Consider the following 15,078-nt stretch of genomic DNA (forward strand, 5'->3'; position numbering starts at 1 on the left):
TTAGTTTTTAAAAAAGTGACTTGACTTGATAAATATAGGTAGATGAACATCAATAGTTAAAATGTGTGAATTAGTATAAAAACAAACTCAACAAACATTTTTTTTTAACATTTTGGCAGATCTGTTCCTCCTTCAGTGAAGCTCCTCCCACAACAAGCACACCTTCAGTGAAGCTCCTCCCACAACAATCACACCTTCAGTGAAGATCCTCCCACAATAATCACACCTTCAGTTAAGCTCCTCCCACAACAAGCGCACCTTCAGTGAAGCTCCTCCCACATCAATCGCTTGATCCTTCATCAATGAAGCTGAAGAACCATTAGGTTATAAATCTTTGAGCAGTTCAGTATATTTAATATTGAATGACATAAGAGCTGTTAATTGGGTAACTTAATAAATAAGGTATAAATAACATAATTGCAAAATCAGTTTTCCTTTTTTTCTTTTTGTTGTCAACAAAGTTATTATAATATGAACTGATTTATTTTGCATTAATTTGGAATGAAGTTCACAATGTTAGCAGCCCTCTAATGGGACTTTTAGCTTTCAACTTTTTATTTTAGCTTCTGTAAACTTTTTTTTAGAAAATGTATTATTTTTCTTGCAACAGTTGTTTGTGTAAAATCTTTTCTTACTGGGTCATTGTATGGATTTGAAATATCCTGTTTATGATGTAGCATTCAGAATAATTCTAAAAGTGTTATTTTATTTCCTCTTTTTCCATTTTAAGACACGAGACTGAAAGTATTCTGTGGTCAAATCAAACCTGTTCTTCTGGATTGACAGGTAAACACGAGCTAAACTAATCTTCTTTTAAGCTTCTTCAGTAATGTGTATGTGAATAAAGAGGTGTGTTGTGAGTAATCTGAAGAGATCGTGACATGGCAGTATATTTGTAGCATATTTAATTTTTATATCGATTGCTTGATAACTCAAAGATTCACCACTAGTTATTTTCTTCATCATTTATTGCTCTGAACTCTCATGATCTTGATCTCATTGTCATGTCCAGGTCATGATGAGCATCTGATCGTCTTCAGTGTTGAGCTGTTCATCTGCAGTATGTCAGAGGAGCGAGGAAAGATGAGTCTCTCACAGAAACAGAGGTAACACTGAGTCTGCTTTCACAGAAATAAACACTTTTCAACAAGCAGTGTTTTCTCTCACTATTGTCATTTTAAATGCTTTGCAAAACAAAGTAGAACTTCCTATACATGTGTTTAGATTGTCACAGATTAAAAACCGCTTGAAACTTGTGAAATGTCTAATATACAGGAATATTTAGCCTAGTTAAATATGTTTGATTTATCATATACTGTATGTTAAGTCCTGTACAACCACATAATTAAAATGTTTTACATTTTGGTTTCACGTTGCACATATAGTGGATAGAAAATTCAAATAATATGGTAATTTAAGCAAGTAAAAAATAATCATGGCAAAATTAAGTATCTTTTGCTGTAAAGTTCTCTCGCTCTCTCTCTCTTTCTCTCTCTCTCTCTCTTTTGTGCTTTATTGGCATGACAAAAACTATACATTTGTATTGCCAAAGCAATTGCAGCTGGGCTGCTTACAAATAGTGCACATATGTATTAACAAATAATAATATATAACAAGTATTAAGCATGTCGTGCAAAATTAATTACTATTAAGTATAGAACTAAATAAAAAAATATGATAAGGGATTAGATAGATTTACAGAAGCAAAATGTACATCTAAGTAATATAATAGAGTAATATGGCATAAGATAATGTAATTAGGCATAAGATAATAATAAGTAATATGGCGTAAGATAATGTGCTAGAAACATCAGATCAGGGCAGCTATAGCATTGGGCTTAAGCAGCAGCCCTGTCTCACTCCACGCTCCTGGGAAAGATACCTCGTACGTTTGGTGCTGATTTTTTTATGCCACATTTACTTTCAGTGTACATTGATTTGATAAGGTCATAGGTTTTACCTCCTATGCCACTTTAAATAAGTTTGTAGAATAGTCCTTGGTGCCAAAATGAGTCAAAAGCTTTTTTAAAGTCAATAAAGCATGCATATATTTTACCTTTATCTTGGTTTACATGTTTTTCAGTTAGAGTATGTAATGTATAGATATGATCAGATGTACGGTAATTTGGTAAAAATCTGATTTTACTTCTGCTCAGTACATCGTGTGTGATGATGGAGTCTAATAGTCGAGCATTTATTATGCTACAGAATAACTTTGCCAGGTTGCTGCTCACACAGATGCCTCTGTAGTTGTTAGGATCAAATTTATCTCCGTTTTTAAAGATCGGTGTTATCAAGCCTTGATTCCAGATGTCAGGGAAGTAACCTACGCTCAGAAGCACATTGAATAGTTTTAGAATGGCCGATTGGAATTTACTGCTTGTGTGTTTTATCATTTCGTTTAATATCCCATCAGGTCCAGATGCTTTTTTGAGTTGGAGGTTTTTGATTTTTTTCTTTAAGTTCTTTATCAGTTATTGGGAAATCTAATGGGTTTTGGTTATCTTTGATTGTTAATTCTAGTTTTTCCAGTTGATTTTGCTTACAGTTTGTGTCTGTTTGTACTTTATTAAACAATGTTTGGAAATGACTTTCCCATATTTCACCATTTTGGATTGCCAATTCTTCATAATCAGGTTTTTTTTTTCAGATTGTTCCAATTTTCCCCAAATTGGTTTGTGTTCACTGACTTCTCAATTATTGTTGTTTTTGGGTGTATTGTGCTTTTTTGGTTCTGAGCGTATGTTTGTATTGTTTTAGTGTTTCACTGTAAAGAAGGCGGAGCTCTGCATTATTGGGATCTTTGTGTTTCTGATTTGACAATGTTCTCAGCTTTTTGCGAATAATTTGGCAGTCCTGATCAAACCAATTTTTGTCATTTTTGGATATTAGATTTTTTCAATTTTTTGTTTTCAATTTGGATTGTTTTGCTGATTTTTCAAATATGTAATTTATATCTTTGACCGCAAGATTGATATCTTCATTAGTGTGAGCATAGGTGTTATTTAGAAAGTTATCTATCAGCGCTTGTATTTTTTGGCTGCTAAGTGCTTTCTGATATTCTTCAGCGCTGTTTTCAGCCCATCTGTATGGCTTTCTGATGTTGTACAGCTTACTGGGCTTTTTGTTAATGCTATTTTCTGTCTTTTTGAGAAACACCGTAATTTGACTGTGATCAGACAGAGGGGTTAGTTCTCTGACAGTGAATGATCTGAGAGATGAAGGATCTATGTCTGTTATCTTATAATCAACTGTGCTATTCTCCAGAGGTGAGCAAAATGTGAATCTCCCTAAAGTGTCTCCTCATAACCTACCGTTGATGATATACCGACCCAGGCTTCGACAGAGCTGCAGGAGGACTTTTCCATTCTTATTTACTATATGATCTTGGTTATTTCTGTGGATATGGGAGAATGTGTTATTAATAACAGTCAGTTTGTTGTTGATATTTTTGCTCCGCTGTGTGTCGGTGAAGTCCGGCTGTAGTCCTGTTCTTGCGTTCAGGTGAGCACGGTTTTCAGATAAACCTTTTTTTTTTTTTATATTCTTAAGAACACCAAGGTTGTTGTGTCTTTTTGTAAGGGTCCACAATTTGGCCAAAAATGGTTACACTCAAGTGATGTTATGAAATGAATATGTAGCAAAAACATTAAATGTTCACTTTGTTGGACAAGCAGGTTTGTATACAGGCTCAAACTCATGCACGCATGCTACTGTGGTATATTTATTCATCGCTCAGACTGATTTTTTTTTCATAGCACGTTCAACATATATGTCATGTACAGCCCTGGTGTGTAATCCGTAGATTTGAAGTCAGAAGAGCTGTGTTTGACTTGAAGTGGCACTCTACAAATTGATGTTTGGCATCAAAGTACCGTGAGAGCGAATCGAAAGCATGTAGAACTGTCTGCTCTCTATAGCTCTCACGGTACTCTGATGTCATACACAAGTCCAACACATTATATTCCTTGACATAATTGAACCAAATGTCATTGCTATACATGATGCCTTCACTCCTGTAATGCTGCTGCTTCAGCCTTTCATTAAAGATGAACCCTTGCTTGTAGAGCTTTTAAGACATGCTACAGTAGTGTCCCAAATAAAAAGATCCCGCTTGACTGTAAATCACTGCCGTTTGTTTTAGATGACAGGTTTGCGTGGTCTTGAAGTATGATGTAGATTAATTTGATTTCGATTAGTTGGTTTTTGCTACCTCTGATATAATGGGAGGGCCACATTAGAAGTGTATGCGCTGAGAAAGTGAATGATGCTGAAGCTGTAAATAATGAAAGGATGGGTGAGTGTTGAAGCTGGGCTCCGTGCCACTATTGCAAGGGAAGATATAAATGAGGAAGGTGAGAGAAGTGAGACGATAGAGACTGAGGAGAATGTAGCTGAATGTGGCACAATGGGAGAAATGAAGCTTGTGTGTTACATGAGGATGCTACTGCTGTGAACGAAGAGAGCTTGGACTCTACAGTGATGGAAGGGGACTTATACTTTTCTCTTTTAAAAAGCTCTCTCTTCTTTGTGTCATCAGTGTAAGATCAGGCTCACATGTGTCCAGCTCTGTGTCTGTGAAGAGTGACCGCTCAAAACATGAACCACCGGGATTCAGTGAGAAAACACCATCAGCCACTGAAAGGTATTTCATGTGTTTTGTGTTACAGCATAGCATTAGCTAATTTCTCCACTAGGATATTTGTTATAGAAAATAAGTAAATGACACAATAAATCACACAGTTTCTGCTTCCTTCATTAAACTGTGTCTAAAGCTTCTTTACAGTTATACAGTTACACAGGCAGACACTAGGGAGCATACATTCACTGTGGAAAATACATCTTGCAATCAAACATGAATGTCCATATATCTACAGAAATAACTATTTGCAACATTAAACCTTTTCAAATGAGACTGAAGAATCTCCTGTAGTAAAATGTTTTTCCCTCTCTCTCTTCTTTGTGTCATTAGTGTAAGATCAGGCTCACATGTGTCCAGCTCTGTGTCTGTGAAGAGTGACCGCTCAAAAGAAGGTTTGCCACTGAGATTCAGTGAGGAAACACCATCAGCTACTGAAAGGTATTTCATGTGTTTTGTATTATATGTCACTAGCTAATTTCTCCACTGGGATATTTGTGATAGAAATTAACTAAATAAAAAAATCAGTTTTCCTTTTTATTGAATTCAATCTGGAGCTTCTTTCCAGGAATACAATTACACTGCAAGCAACAATGAGGCATAAATTCCCCATAGAGACATGAATATGTCCTTCCATCTGTTTAATTACCATTTGCAGCATTAAACCATTTCAAACGAGACTGAAGAACTCCTGTAATACTGTTTTTTCCTGCATCATTAGTTCTCCCCTTATAGGACAGAAAAAAATTAATTTGTACTTCAGTAGAACCTTCTCTTTAACAGCATTAACTTATAGCTGCAGCATTAACAGCTGGTGCTTGCTCTTTGTGTTTGATAAAAAAAAAAATAAAGAGATTTCTCTAATATTTTGCCTTAAGTGCATTTCATTTTGTTCGCCATTTTAACAGGCTGCAATATGAGACATTAGATTCAGACGAGCAGATTAACAAGAACCACAAGGATTTCACAGACAAACTCCTAGAAATCTTCCAGGTAGGAAAATATTTTCATAAATGTTTATATTTATAACAAACACATTTGTTACTGGGCAATGTTTCTTGTTTCTTTTACAAATATTTGTAATTACTGATTAGATAATTTGGACCAAATTAATGTGGATTTGGTTTAATTTTGTTCTTTTGCCTATGTTTTTTTGTTCTTTGTTTGTAGGATCTTGAGAAGAAAATAATCAAATTTCTAAAAAATGAGCTGGAAATGTTTAAGAAAATATTACAAAAAGAGGACATGCAATACTTTGTGAAGGAGTTTAATGAGAACAGATGCAGTAACAAAGAAGCAGCTCTTGATCTCACGCTCTGCTTCCTGAGAGAGATGAAGCAAGATGAAGCTGCCGATACTTTAGAAGGTAAGAGACTCTGTTTGCTGTTTCCAGCGCTGTGTCAATCGGTTTTCTCTTCAACAATCACTGTTATGACTCAGAGGAAGATCATTTGCTGTTCATAACTTGCCCTGTCTCTTCCAATGACAGACTTCCTTTAGACTTCCACATTCTGTTCTGTAGATAACAAACCCAGAGACTAAACTATCTGTATATTTTATTCCTGTGTTTAGATGAGATGATCTTCATTCATCAGCTAAAGTGTAGCCTAAAGAAGAAGTATGAATGTGTGTTTGAAGGAATTGCAAAGCAAGGTGACTCTACACTTCTGAAGAACATCTACACAGATCTCTATATCACTCAGGGTTGTAGTGAACAGGTCAATACTGAACATGAGGTGAGACAGATTGAAGTTGCTTCCAGACGTCATGAATCACAGGAGATACAGGTTGAGTGCACAAATGTGTTTGAAGCACCTGAAGAAGACAAGCAGATCAGAACTGTACTGACAAAAGGAGTTGCTGGCATCGGAAAATCAGTCTCTGTGCAGAAGTTTATTCTGGATTGGGCCGAAGGAAAAGAAAATCAAGATATCAGCTTCATATTTCCTCTTCCGTTTAGAGAGATTAACTTAAAGGAGCAAGGAAAACTAAGTTTGATGGACCTCATAACTCAGTTTTTCCCAGAGACAAAAGGACTGAAGCTTACAAGAAGAAATCAATTCAAAGTCCTGTTCATTCTTGATGGATTGGATGAATGTCGACTTCCTGTAAACTTGGAGGATAATGAGACGTGGTCTGATGTTTCATCACCAGCCTCTCTGGATGTTCTCCTAACGAACCTCATCAAGGGAAATCTGCTTCCTTCTGCTCTCATCTGGATCACCAGCAGACCAGCAGCTGCCAGTAAGATTCCTCCTGACTGTATCGACCGGCTGACAGAGATACGAGGATTCAATGATGCACAAAAGGAGGAGTACTTCAGAAAAAGATTAATGGATGAGAATCTGGCCAAAGATATCATTGATCATGTTAAACAATCAAAGAGTCTCTTTATCATGTGCCACATCCCAGTCTTCTGCTGGATTTCAGCCACTGTTCTCCAGAATATTTTAGAGGAGAAAAAAAATAATGTTGTGAAAAACAATCAGGCTGATGATGCCTCCAAAACACTGCAGGCGTCAAATACTGAGGACACTCCTAAGACTCTAACACAAATGTACACACACTTTCTCAGATTTCAGATCCAGCAGAGCAGACGAAACGACCAAACTCTGGTGAAAGACATTCAGACCCACCTTAGCAAAGGAAGCCTCTCATCTGCTGATCTTTCACCTGCCCAGTGGTCTGCTTTGGTCTTTGTGTTGTTGACATCAGAGGAGGAGCTGGAGGAGTTCGAGCTTCAGAAATTCAAGAAATCAGACGAGTGTCTCATTAGATTATCAGCAGTCATCAAAACCTCCAAAAGAGCTCTGTAAGTTATTTCATATATTTTGTCATGGTTTGTTCTCCTCTTAAAATTTCATTTATCTGGATTTATATATAGCAGGTTTGGCCCAGGTTTGGGTGTATTCCAGAAAGCACGGTTAACTTACCATCTGTTACTCCCCGAACTCTCGGTTGATTAACCCCAAACCTTGCTTACTCGAGGTTTGTGTTTCCAAAAACGCGTCCGGGAGTAAGTTCATTCAACACAGAGTATGTTCCTGGTTAAGACTCAAGACATTCTCAACAGAGCGATGAATCGACGTGTCGTTATGGAAACGGACGCTAAGAAAATGCGCGCCATGCTGTTTCTTCTTTTGTTCAATGGTCGTTTACATGCTTAGTGCATATCGCCACCTAATTGATAGTTGTGCAATAATTTTTCTTTTTTTCCGTTTACTCTTTAATCCTCGAGACTAAGAATTATATTGTTTGTTTGAAGCTAATTATATCAAATCATATGACATACATACATACATACATACATACATACATGGCTATATACATAACTGTATTGTACTAATATATAATATTGTGCGCGATCTGTCACGCCCACTGAAGGCTCATCAGTAGATCATGTGCTGATCACGCGTGTGCTGAAGTGAACTAACCCTGGAACATAACCTGGTCCAGAGCAGGTTATCTTCAGAGAGCAAGTTGCTATGGTTACTTACATACCCTGAATGTAACCTCCGATTTTGTAACCGAAAGCTGAGGTTATCTGCTCGCTTATCCTCAAACATACCCGGGTATGTCAGATAACCTGCTTTTTGGAATACCCCCTGATCTACCATATACCAATTATAAATATGTATCTCTTTTAGGGTTAAATCGTAACATATTTTCTTTAGCTTTTTTATTTATTTTTTTCTTTAAAAATTGCAGTCCTTTGGAATTACTGTTCAATGGTATTTTATTAGATTTACATGGGTTGTATGTAGAAATTTCTCTTTTCGGCAAAAGCTGTTTTGTTAGCTGCAAACGAAGCACATCATTTTATTATAAAACACATTGTTCCATAGTTATTTCTACTCCAATATCCAGTTCAGCTTCTTAAACTTCTGCTATAAAGGAGATATACTCTTGCATAACCTCAATGCATAAATGATTAACCTCCAGATTCTCAACCTCAAGACACCCATCAAGATAATAGAGCAGCACGTTTAAATGTATAACTCATTGCCATTAATGATATAAACCTATTATTCATTTACATAATTTATTAAGTTTTATTCAAGCATGCTAGGAAACTTGAATCAATAAATATCTCATATATATATGCAGTATATTTGCTGTTCATGTAAAAATAATTGATATAAATGTAATTTTTTGTATTTAACAAATATATTACATGTATCTAACTCTATGATTTTATATTTGTCTCTTGTAGGCTAAATTATTGTGACTTAACAGACAAAAGCTGTCCAGCTCTGGCTACAGTTCTTGGATCAGATACCAATCTGAAAGAGCTGAACATGAACAATAATAATCTGCAGGATTCAGGAGTGAAGCTGCTCTGCACTGGACTGAAGAATATAAATTGCAAATTAGAGATGCTGAGGTAAGCTTTGTGACAATCCTTAGTGTTTGGTTAAATTTTAGATCCATCTGTTAACATGGACCTAGATAATTTGCCACAGAATTGAGGACAGAACTGCTTCAGCTCAGTGAAATTTGTAGGCTTTAATTCCAGCATGAACTCTACATTTAAGGTAATTTCAATGTGGTTTAAGAGTGGACTTATGTTAGGCCATTTCAAAACTTACATTTTCTTGTTTTTCAACCATTTTGAGGTTGTTTGTATCTTGTGGCTCATTTAGATGAAAGACTTTCACACCTGTTGAGTTTTAGATAATTTAAACCTTAAAGGGGTCATGTACTGTGTTTTTTAATTATTTTATAATGTTCTCTGTGATGCACCTATAATGTTAGCAAGATTTTTACATAAAAAAACATCATAATTTAGATATAACAGGCTATATAACCGGATATTTTGTATCCGGGTTTTGATCCTATCTGCAGAACAGTCTGTTTTTATAGACGAGGCACATTCAAGATGCTGAAGTGAATGCCCACTGCTATGATTGGCTAACAGTTTTGCATATTAATACAATACAATATAATACAATATTTATTTGTAAAGCACATTTAAAAACAAATGAAGTTGACCAAAGTGCTGTACAGAATAAAATAAAAATTCAGAAATAAAATGAATAAAACAAGACTATCAAATTTAAAACACAACCATAACAAAACGACAATTAAACCAATGACCAAGGGGTATTGAAAGCTAGAGAGAATAGGTATGTCTTTAGAGCAGACTTAAAAGCAGAAATAGAGGGGGCTAATCTAATATGAAGAGGTGGACTGTTCCAGAGTTTCTGACCTGCAGTTGCAAAATCTCTATCACCTCATTTAAGTCTAGATCTAGGCGCGATGAGTAGACAGAGATCACTGGATCTCTTTGTTCTAGAAGAGGTGAACGGATGGAGCAGGTCAGTCAGGTACTGAAGGGACAAATTATCGAGGGCTTTATAAACAAATAACATAATTTTAAAGTCAATTCTATATTTGATAAGTAACCAGTGCTGTGCAGATAAAATAGGAGTTACTGGCTCATACTTGCAGGTGCAGAGAGTAGTCTAGCAGCTGTGTTTTGCACTAGCTGTAGACGAGAGAGGGAAGACTGAGACACCGTAATAAAGTGAATATCAATAGTCTAAACAAGTTGTTACAAAAGCATGGACCACCGTTTGGAAGTTACTTGGTGATAAGAAAGGTTTCATTTTAGAAAGTTGACGGAGATGAGAAAAGCATGATTTTACAACAGCATTGATGTGTTTGTCAAATTTTAAGTTATGATCAAACAGAACGCCCAGATTTCTAGCATATTGAGTTACATATGGAGCCAGAGAGCCAGTCAACATTTAACACACAATTTTCCTTATGGCCAAAAATAATTATTTTGGTTTTGTTTTCATTTAAATTAAAAAATCATCAGCATAGAGATGAAAGGATACTTTATATTTGTTAAAAAATGGAAGCCAGAGGTACCGTACAGGGTGAACAATATCGGCTCAAGGATTTATCCCTGTGGAACTCCACAATTAAGAGGTATACAAGAGGAGGTCTGATGACCAATGCAAACAATAAAACATCTGCTGGTCCGATAAGAACGGAACCACTGTAAGGCTGTGCCACGAAGGCCCACAGATGTCTCCAAACGTGTCAACAGGACCTCATGGTCAACCAAATCAAAGGCAGCACTCAGATCTAATAAAACTAAAGCCATGAATTTCCCAGAATCAGTTTCTGTAAAAAATATCACTTGAAACTCAAGGGTAGATTCAGTACTGTGTAAAGCTTTGAAGCCAGATTGAAACATCTCATGAACAGAACTAACAGCCAAATAAGATTGTAATTGAGTCAATGCAACTTTCTCAAGGGTCTTTGAGATAAAGGGTAGATTAGAAATTGGATGAAAATTGGAAAGAGAAGAATGATCCTGGTTTGATTTTTTTTTTAAAGATATGGAATCACCACAGCACATTTAAGTCTGTTGAAACCAGTAGACAAACATTTGTTAATAACAGATCAGGACCAACTGTATCCATGATTTGTCTAAGGAAAAGAGATGGAATAATATCCTGAGGACAGTTAGTTGGTTTTAGGTGACCAACAATTTCATTACATGAGGTCAAATCAATGGGTTCAAACTCAGACCAGGTAGAAGAACATAATGGAACATCATGCAAAATGTATATTAAGTTAGACAGCTGGGATCTTAATTTTGTGATCTTCTCAAAAAACTTTCCAAAACCATTACAGAGAGAAGCAGAGGGCTCTAGAAAAGAATGCACAGAGGGATTTAAGACAGAGTTAATAGTAAAAAAAAGAACTTGAGGTTTGTGATAAGTTCAGCCTTTGCAGCTTTCTTAAACATGTTATAGGAGTTCCTCAAAATCTGCAATCTATCCTTCTTCCATTTGCATTCAGCCTGTCTACAAGTCCATCTCGGAGTATGTATAGTTTCAGTAGTGACACTCTCTGCAGAACCTTATAAATAATAAAGTCCTTATTATGGTGAGGAGGATGATATATTAGAGCTGTAGTGAAGGGGTTTACTAAGACTAACTGTAAAAGTTGCACCTCAAAACTGTTATATGAGCCAGTAGATAGAGAACGACAGTGAAAAGTGTGTTTAAAAACAGTAGCAAGGCCACCCCTGCGGCCCGATATTCGACTACACTGGATGTGGAACAGATTGACATGACAAATCTCTGAGAGTAACTTGATGTCCCGTTCTATTTCTTATGTGCTTCAAGTGCTGGCGCTGCTTCTGACATGAAAGAGAAATGGATTTACGACGCCACAATGTTCGTGACCGGTGTAGATCTGATGTTAGGATCACAAGGAAGGCAACACAAAGATTTTTCACAATTTACACTAAACAGCATCTTGTGATCCTCGGAGGCATATCTATGGTTTTGTTGATGGAGTAATCCTGTGTTTCTCTAGTATTTCCTCTCCTCCTATTACATGTGTGAATCAGTGGTCGGGGCTGAAGAGGTAATAATATAGAAACAGGCGTTGATCTTCAGCAGACTATCATAATGTGATATTCCAAAACTAGTCGTTTTCTGAGTTTGGTTTCAATAAAAGCTGTTTTTGAACTGACAAGAAGGGTTTGAGTTCTGAAACTTACAGGATGTTTTTATAGTACATTGACCTGTTACATGTGAAGGGAAGGGAAATTTAATTTCAAGTCACCATACTTGGCCACGTCACGTCACTTTCACTTTCTTTTTTCTTTGTTAATACATTAACATTAACTAATGGAACCTTTTTGTGAAGTGTTACCATACTTTGTATTTGTAAATTCATTTTAGGCTGCGTGATTGTGGTCTAACAGAGGAAAGCTGTTCAGCTCTCGCTACAGTCCTGAGATCAAACTCCAGTCTGAAAGAGCTTGACATGAGCAACAATAATCTGCAGGATTCAGGAGTGAAGCAACTCCAGAATGGATTAGAAAATAAAAAATGCACATTGGAGAAACTCAGGTGAATGTAATGAACCATTGTTTGGTTTTAAAGGGGTGGTTGACTGTTTTTCTTTCTTTCTAGGCTTGATTGTGTTTATGAGGTGCAGTCTAACATGTGTTAATGCTTCCTTTAAAAACGCATAATTTTTCACATAATTGACCTTTATTCTACACCGCTCTGTCCCTTCTCCCATAAATGCGCTGATCATTTGCTGGTTTTATATAGCCCCTCCCTCAGAAATACATGATGGGCTCAGATTGGTTAGCTAGTACAGTGTGTTGTGATTGGCTAAACCGCCTCTAGTGCACATCTAAATGTCCCACCCATTGAAGTTGAAATTGAAATTGTGAATTGAAAATATGCCTAAAGGAAACGCGTCAATTTCGCAAAAATGCCCATATATTGCAAAAACGTTTTTACGCTCGCATGAGGTGGTTTTTCAGGCAATGCGAAAAGGGAATAATTCACAAAACTGCAATGGAAATGTTTTTTTACGTGCACCCCTAGTTTTCTCTTCCTCTTCTGTAAAGCAGCGCAGCATGGCCTCGCCCCCATTGCTGGAAGGTCACCTGGTTTGTCTTGATTTGATGATGTCACAAACCCAGGAAGAAACTCGTTGTAGTTCCTACGAGCCGTTTTTGTAGGCATTAAACTGCCAGAATTTTAAAAGATGATGTCTCCGTTTGCATTGAACTTTCAGCGCCGCAACTTTGCAGATATTGTTTAAGCTCAAACAGCAAAATTACACACTAACTAATGTTAATAAAGTGAAATCGCAATCAACCACCTTTAATAATAACATTCTCTTTTGATCAAAATGAAAATAGTACTACTGTAATCTAAAAAAGGAAAGACATGCTCCTGTCAGATGGTGAAATGTTTGTTTTTTCTTCTCCGATCAGAAGAAAAAGCATTAAACCTTTTTGTTGTAATATTAATTATATAACTTTAAATATAATAACTTTTTTTGAAGACTTTCAGACTGCAGTATCACTGAAGAAGGTTATAAAGCTCTGTCTTCAGCTCTGAGATCAAACCCTTCACACCTGATAGAGCTGGATCTCACAGGAAATGATCCTGGACCATCAGGAGTGAAGCAGCTCAGTGATTTACTACAGGATCCAAACTCTCAACTCAAGACACTGAGGTGAGACCTGATGAAGTAATGCAAAATAAATTATACACATGTGAATTATTTATATTACATATAAATATAATATAATTATATTATTTCACTAATTCAGTAAGGTACACAATTTGTTGCATCAAACATTTTCAAAATGATCAAACATGAAAGATCAGATGCTGCAGCTGCTGTTGTTCTGATGATAAATGTCAGCACAGTTTAGTTGTGTTAAAAGTTACAGCTTAATCAGACATTTTGGGTCACTAGATGTGCTGGTATTCAGTAGTTTGGTGCTTCGATAGTTAACATTTATGATTGTGTTATTGTGGACATTTCTCATGAAAAAATATTCAGTGTGAGTTTCTTTTAAATAATTTTACTTTTGACTTTTGTCTTTCTTAAAAAAAAAAAAAAGATTTGTATATTTAAATGTTCAACTGTTTAAACTTGAACTAGAGCTTTTTGTTACAAACAATGTTTGATAATCTTTAAATGTTTTGTGATGTAATGCACACTGAATTGAATCCAGCTTCATCTTCTCTTCTGCAGGTTTGTGGGTCCTGCTGCAGATGAAGCCTGTCAGTATGTGACTGGAATTGTGGGTAAAAACCTGTTACTCCTGAGAGAGCTGAATCTGAGTGAACATGAACTAGGAGACACACGAGTGAATCAGATCGCTGCTCTACTGCAGGATAAACACTGTACACTCAACACACTCAAGTGAGTATCTTACATTTCACATGTTACATGACTAGTAATGTTACAGTCATCTATTTTAATTCTCATTTGAGTCCGACCCCATGTTATAAAGAGCCTTGGAAGAGCCAGGATATTTTTTAATATAACTCTGATTATATTTGTCTGAAAGAAGAGCTTCATATACATCCCACACGACGACATGCCGCTCTCTTGTTTAACCAGTGAGGTGTGCTTCTACCTGAGCAGGTGAATACACATAAAGTGTCTGGCCCTGATGGTCTTCCTGACCGAGTGCTCAGGGTCTGCACACACATTTTCAAGCTCTACTTGGTCCCCACTTACTTCAAAACAGTCACCATTGTACCAGTCCCAAAACACTACAACTTTGCACTCCATAAAAAATGATATATACACATATATATATTCATATTTATTTTCATAAATATAGTGCCATTTGCACTTCTGGTTAGATGCTAACTGAATGTCATTGGCTCTGTGCTTACTCTGCACAATGGCAAAGTTGAATCTAATCTAATTATTTGTCATTTTTTTTTTCTTTTTCTGACAACAGAACTGTTCACAACCACTTTCAATTTAATGTTAGTATTTCATAAAATGTAAAATGTCTAATTAAAGGGCACCTAACTAACAAACAATGAGTTTCAAGATGCAACAACGTTGTGCAGCATCTGGGTGTAAAAACTGACAATTTAAATTCCTGAAGAAACTGGATACACTTTCACAGATAA

General features: G+C 36.2%; 1 protein-coding gene across 1 annotated transcript; it reads left to right on the forward strand.

Annotated features, from left to right (window-relative positions):
• Positions 1-748: 748 nt before the first annotated feature.
• Positions 749-12,526, forward strand: LOC107558508 (NACHT, LRR and PYD domains-containing protein 12-like). Its single transcript, XM_016242163.1, has 9 exons — positions 749-786; positions 1,013-1,106; positions 4,541-4,645; positions 4,973-5,080; positions 5,548-5,632; positions 5,810-6,005; positions 6,212-7,451; positions 8,853-9,023; positions 12,352-12,526. Exons 2-9 carry the CDS (start codon positions 1,063-1,065, stop codon positions 12,524-12,526), a joined length of 2,124 nt encoding a protein of 707 aa, XP_016097649.1. The 5' UTR covers positions 749-786; positions 1,013-1,062.
• The last annotated feature ends 2,552 nt before the right edge of the window (positions 12,527-15,078 follow it).

Source organism: Sinocyclocheilus grahami, unplaced genomic scaffold, assembly GCF_001515645.1.
Source record: "Sinocyclocheilus grahami isolate Dianchi unplaced genomic scaffold, SAMN03320097.WGS_v1.1 scaffold647.1, whole genome shotgun sequence".
Taxonomy (NCBI): domain Eukaryota; kingdom Metazoa; phylum Chordata; class Actinopteri; order Cypriniformes; family Cyprinidae; genus Sinocyclocheilus; species Sinocyclocheilus grahami.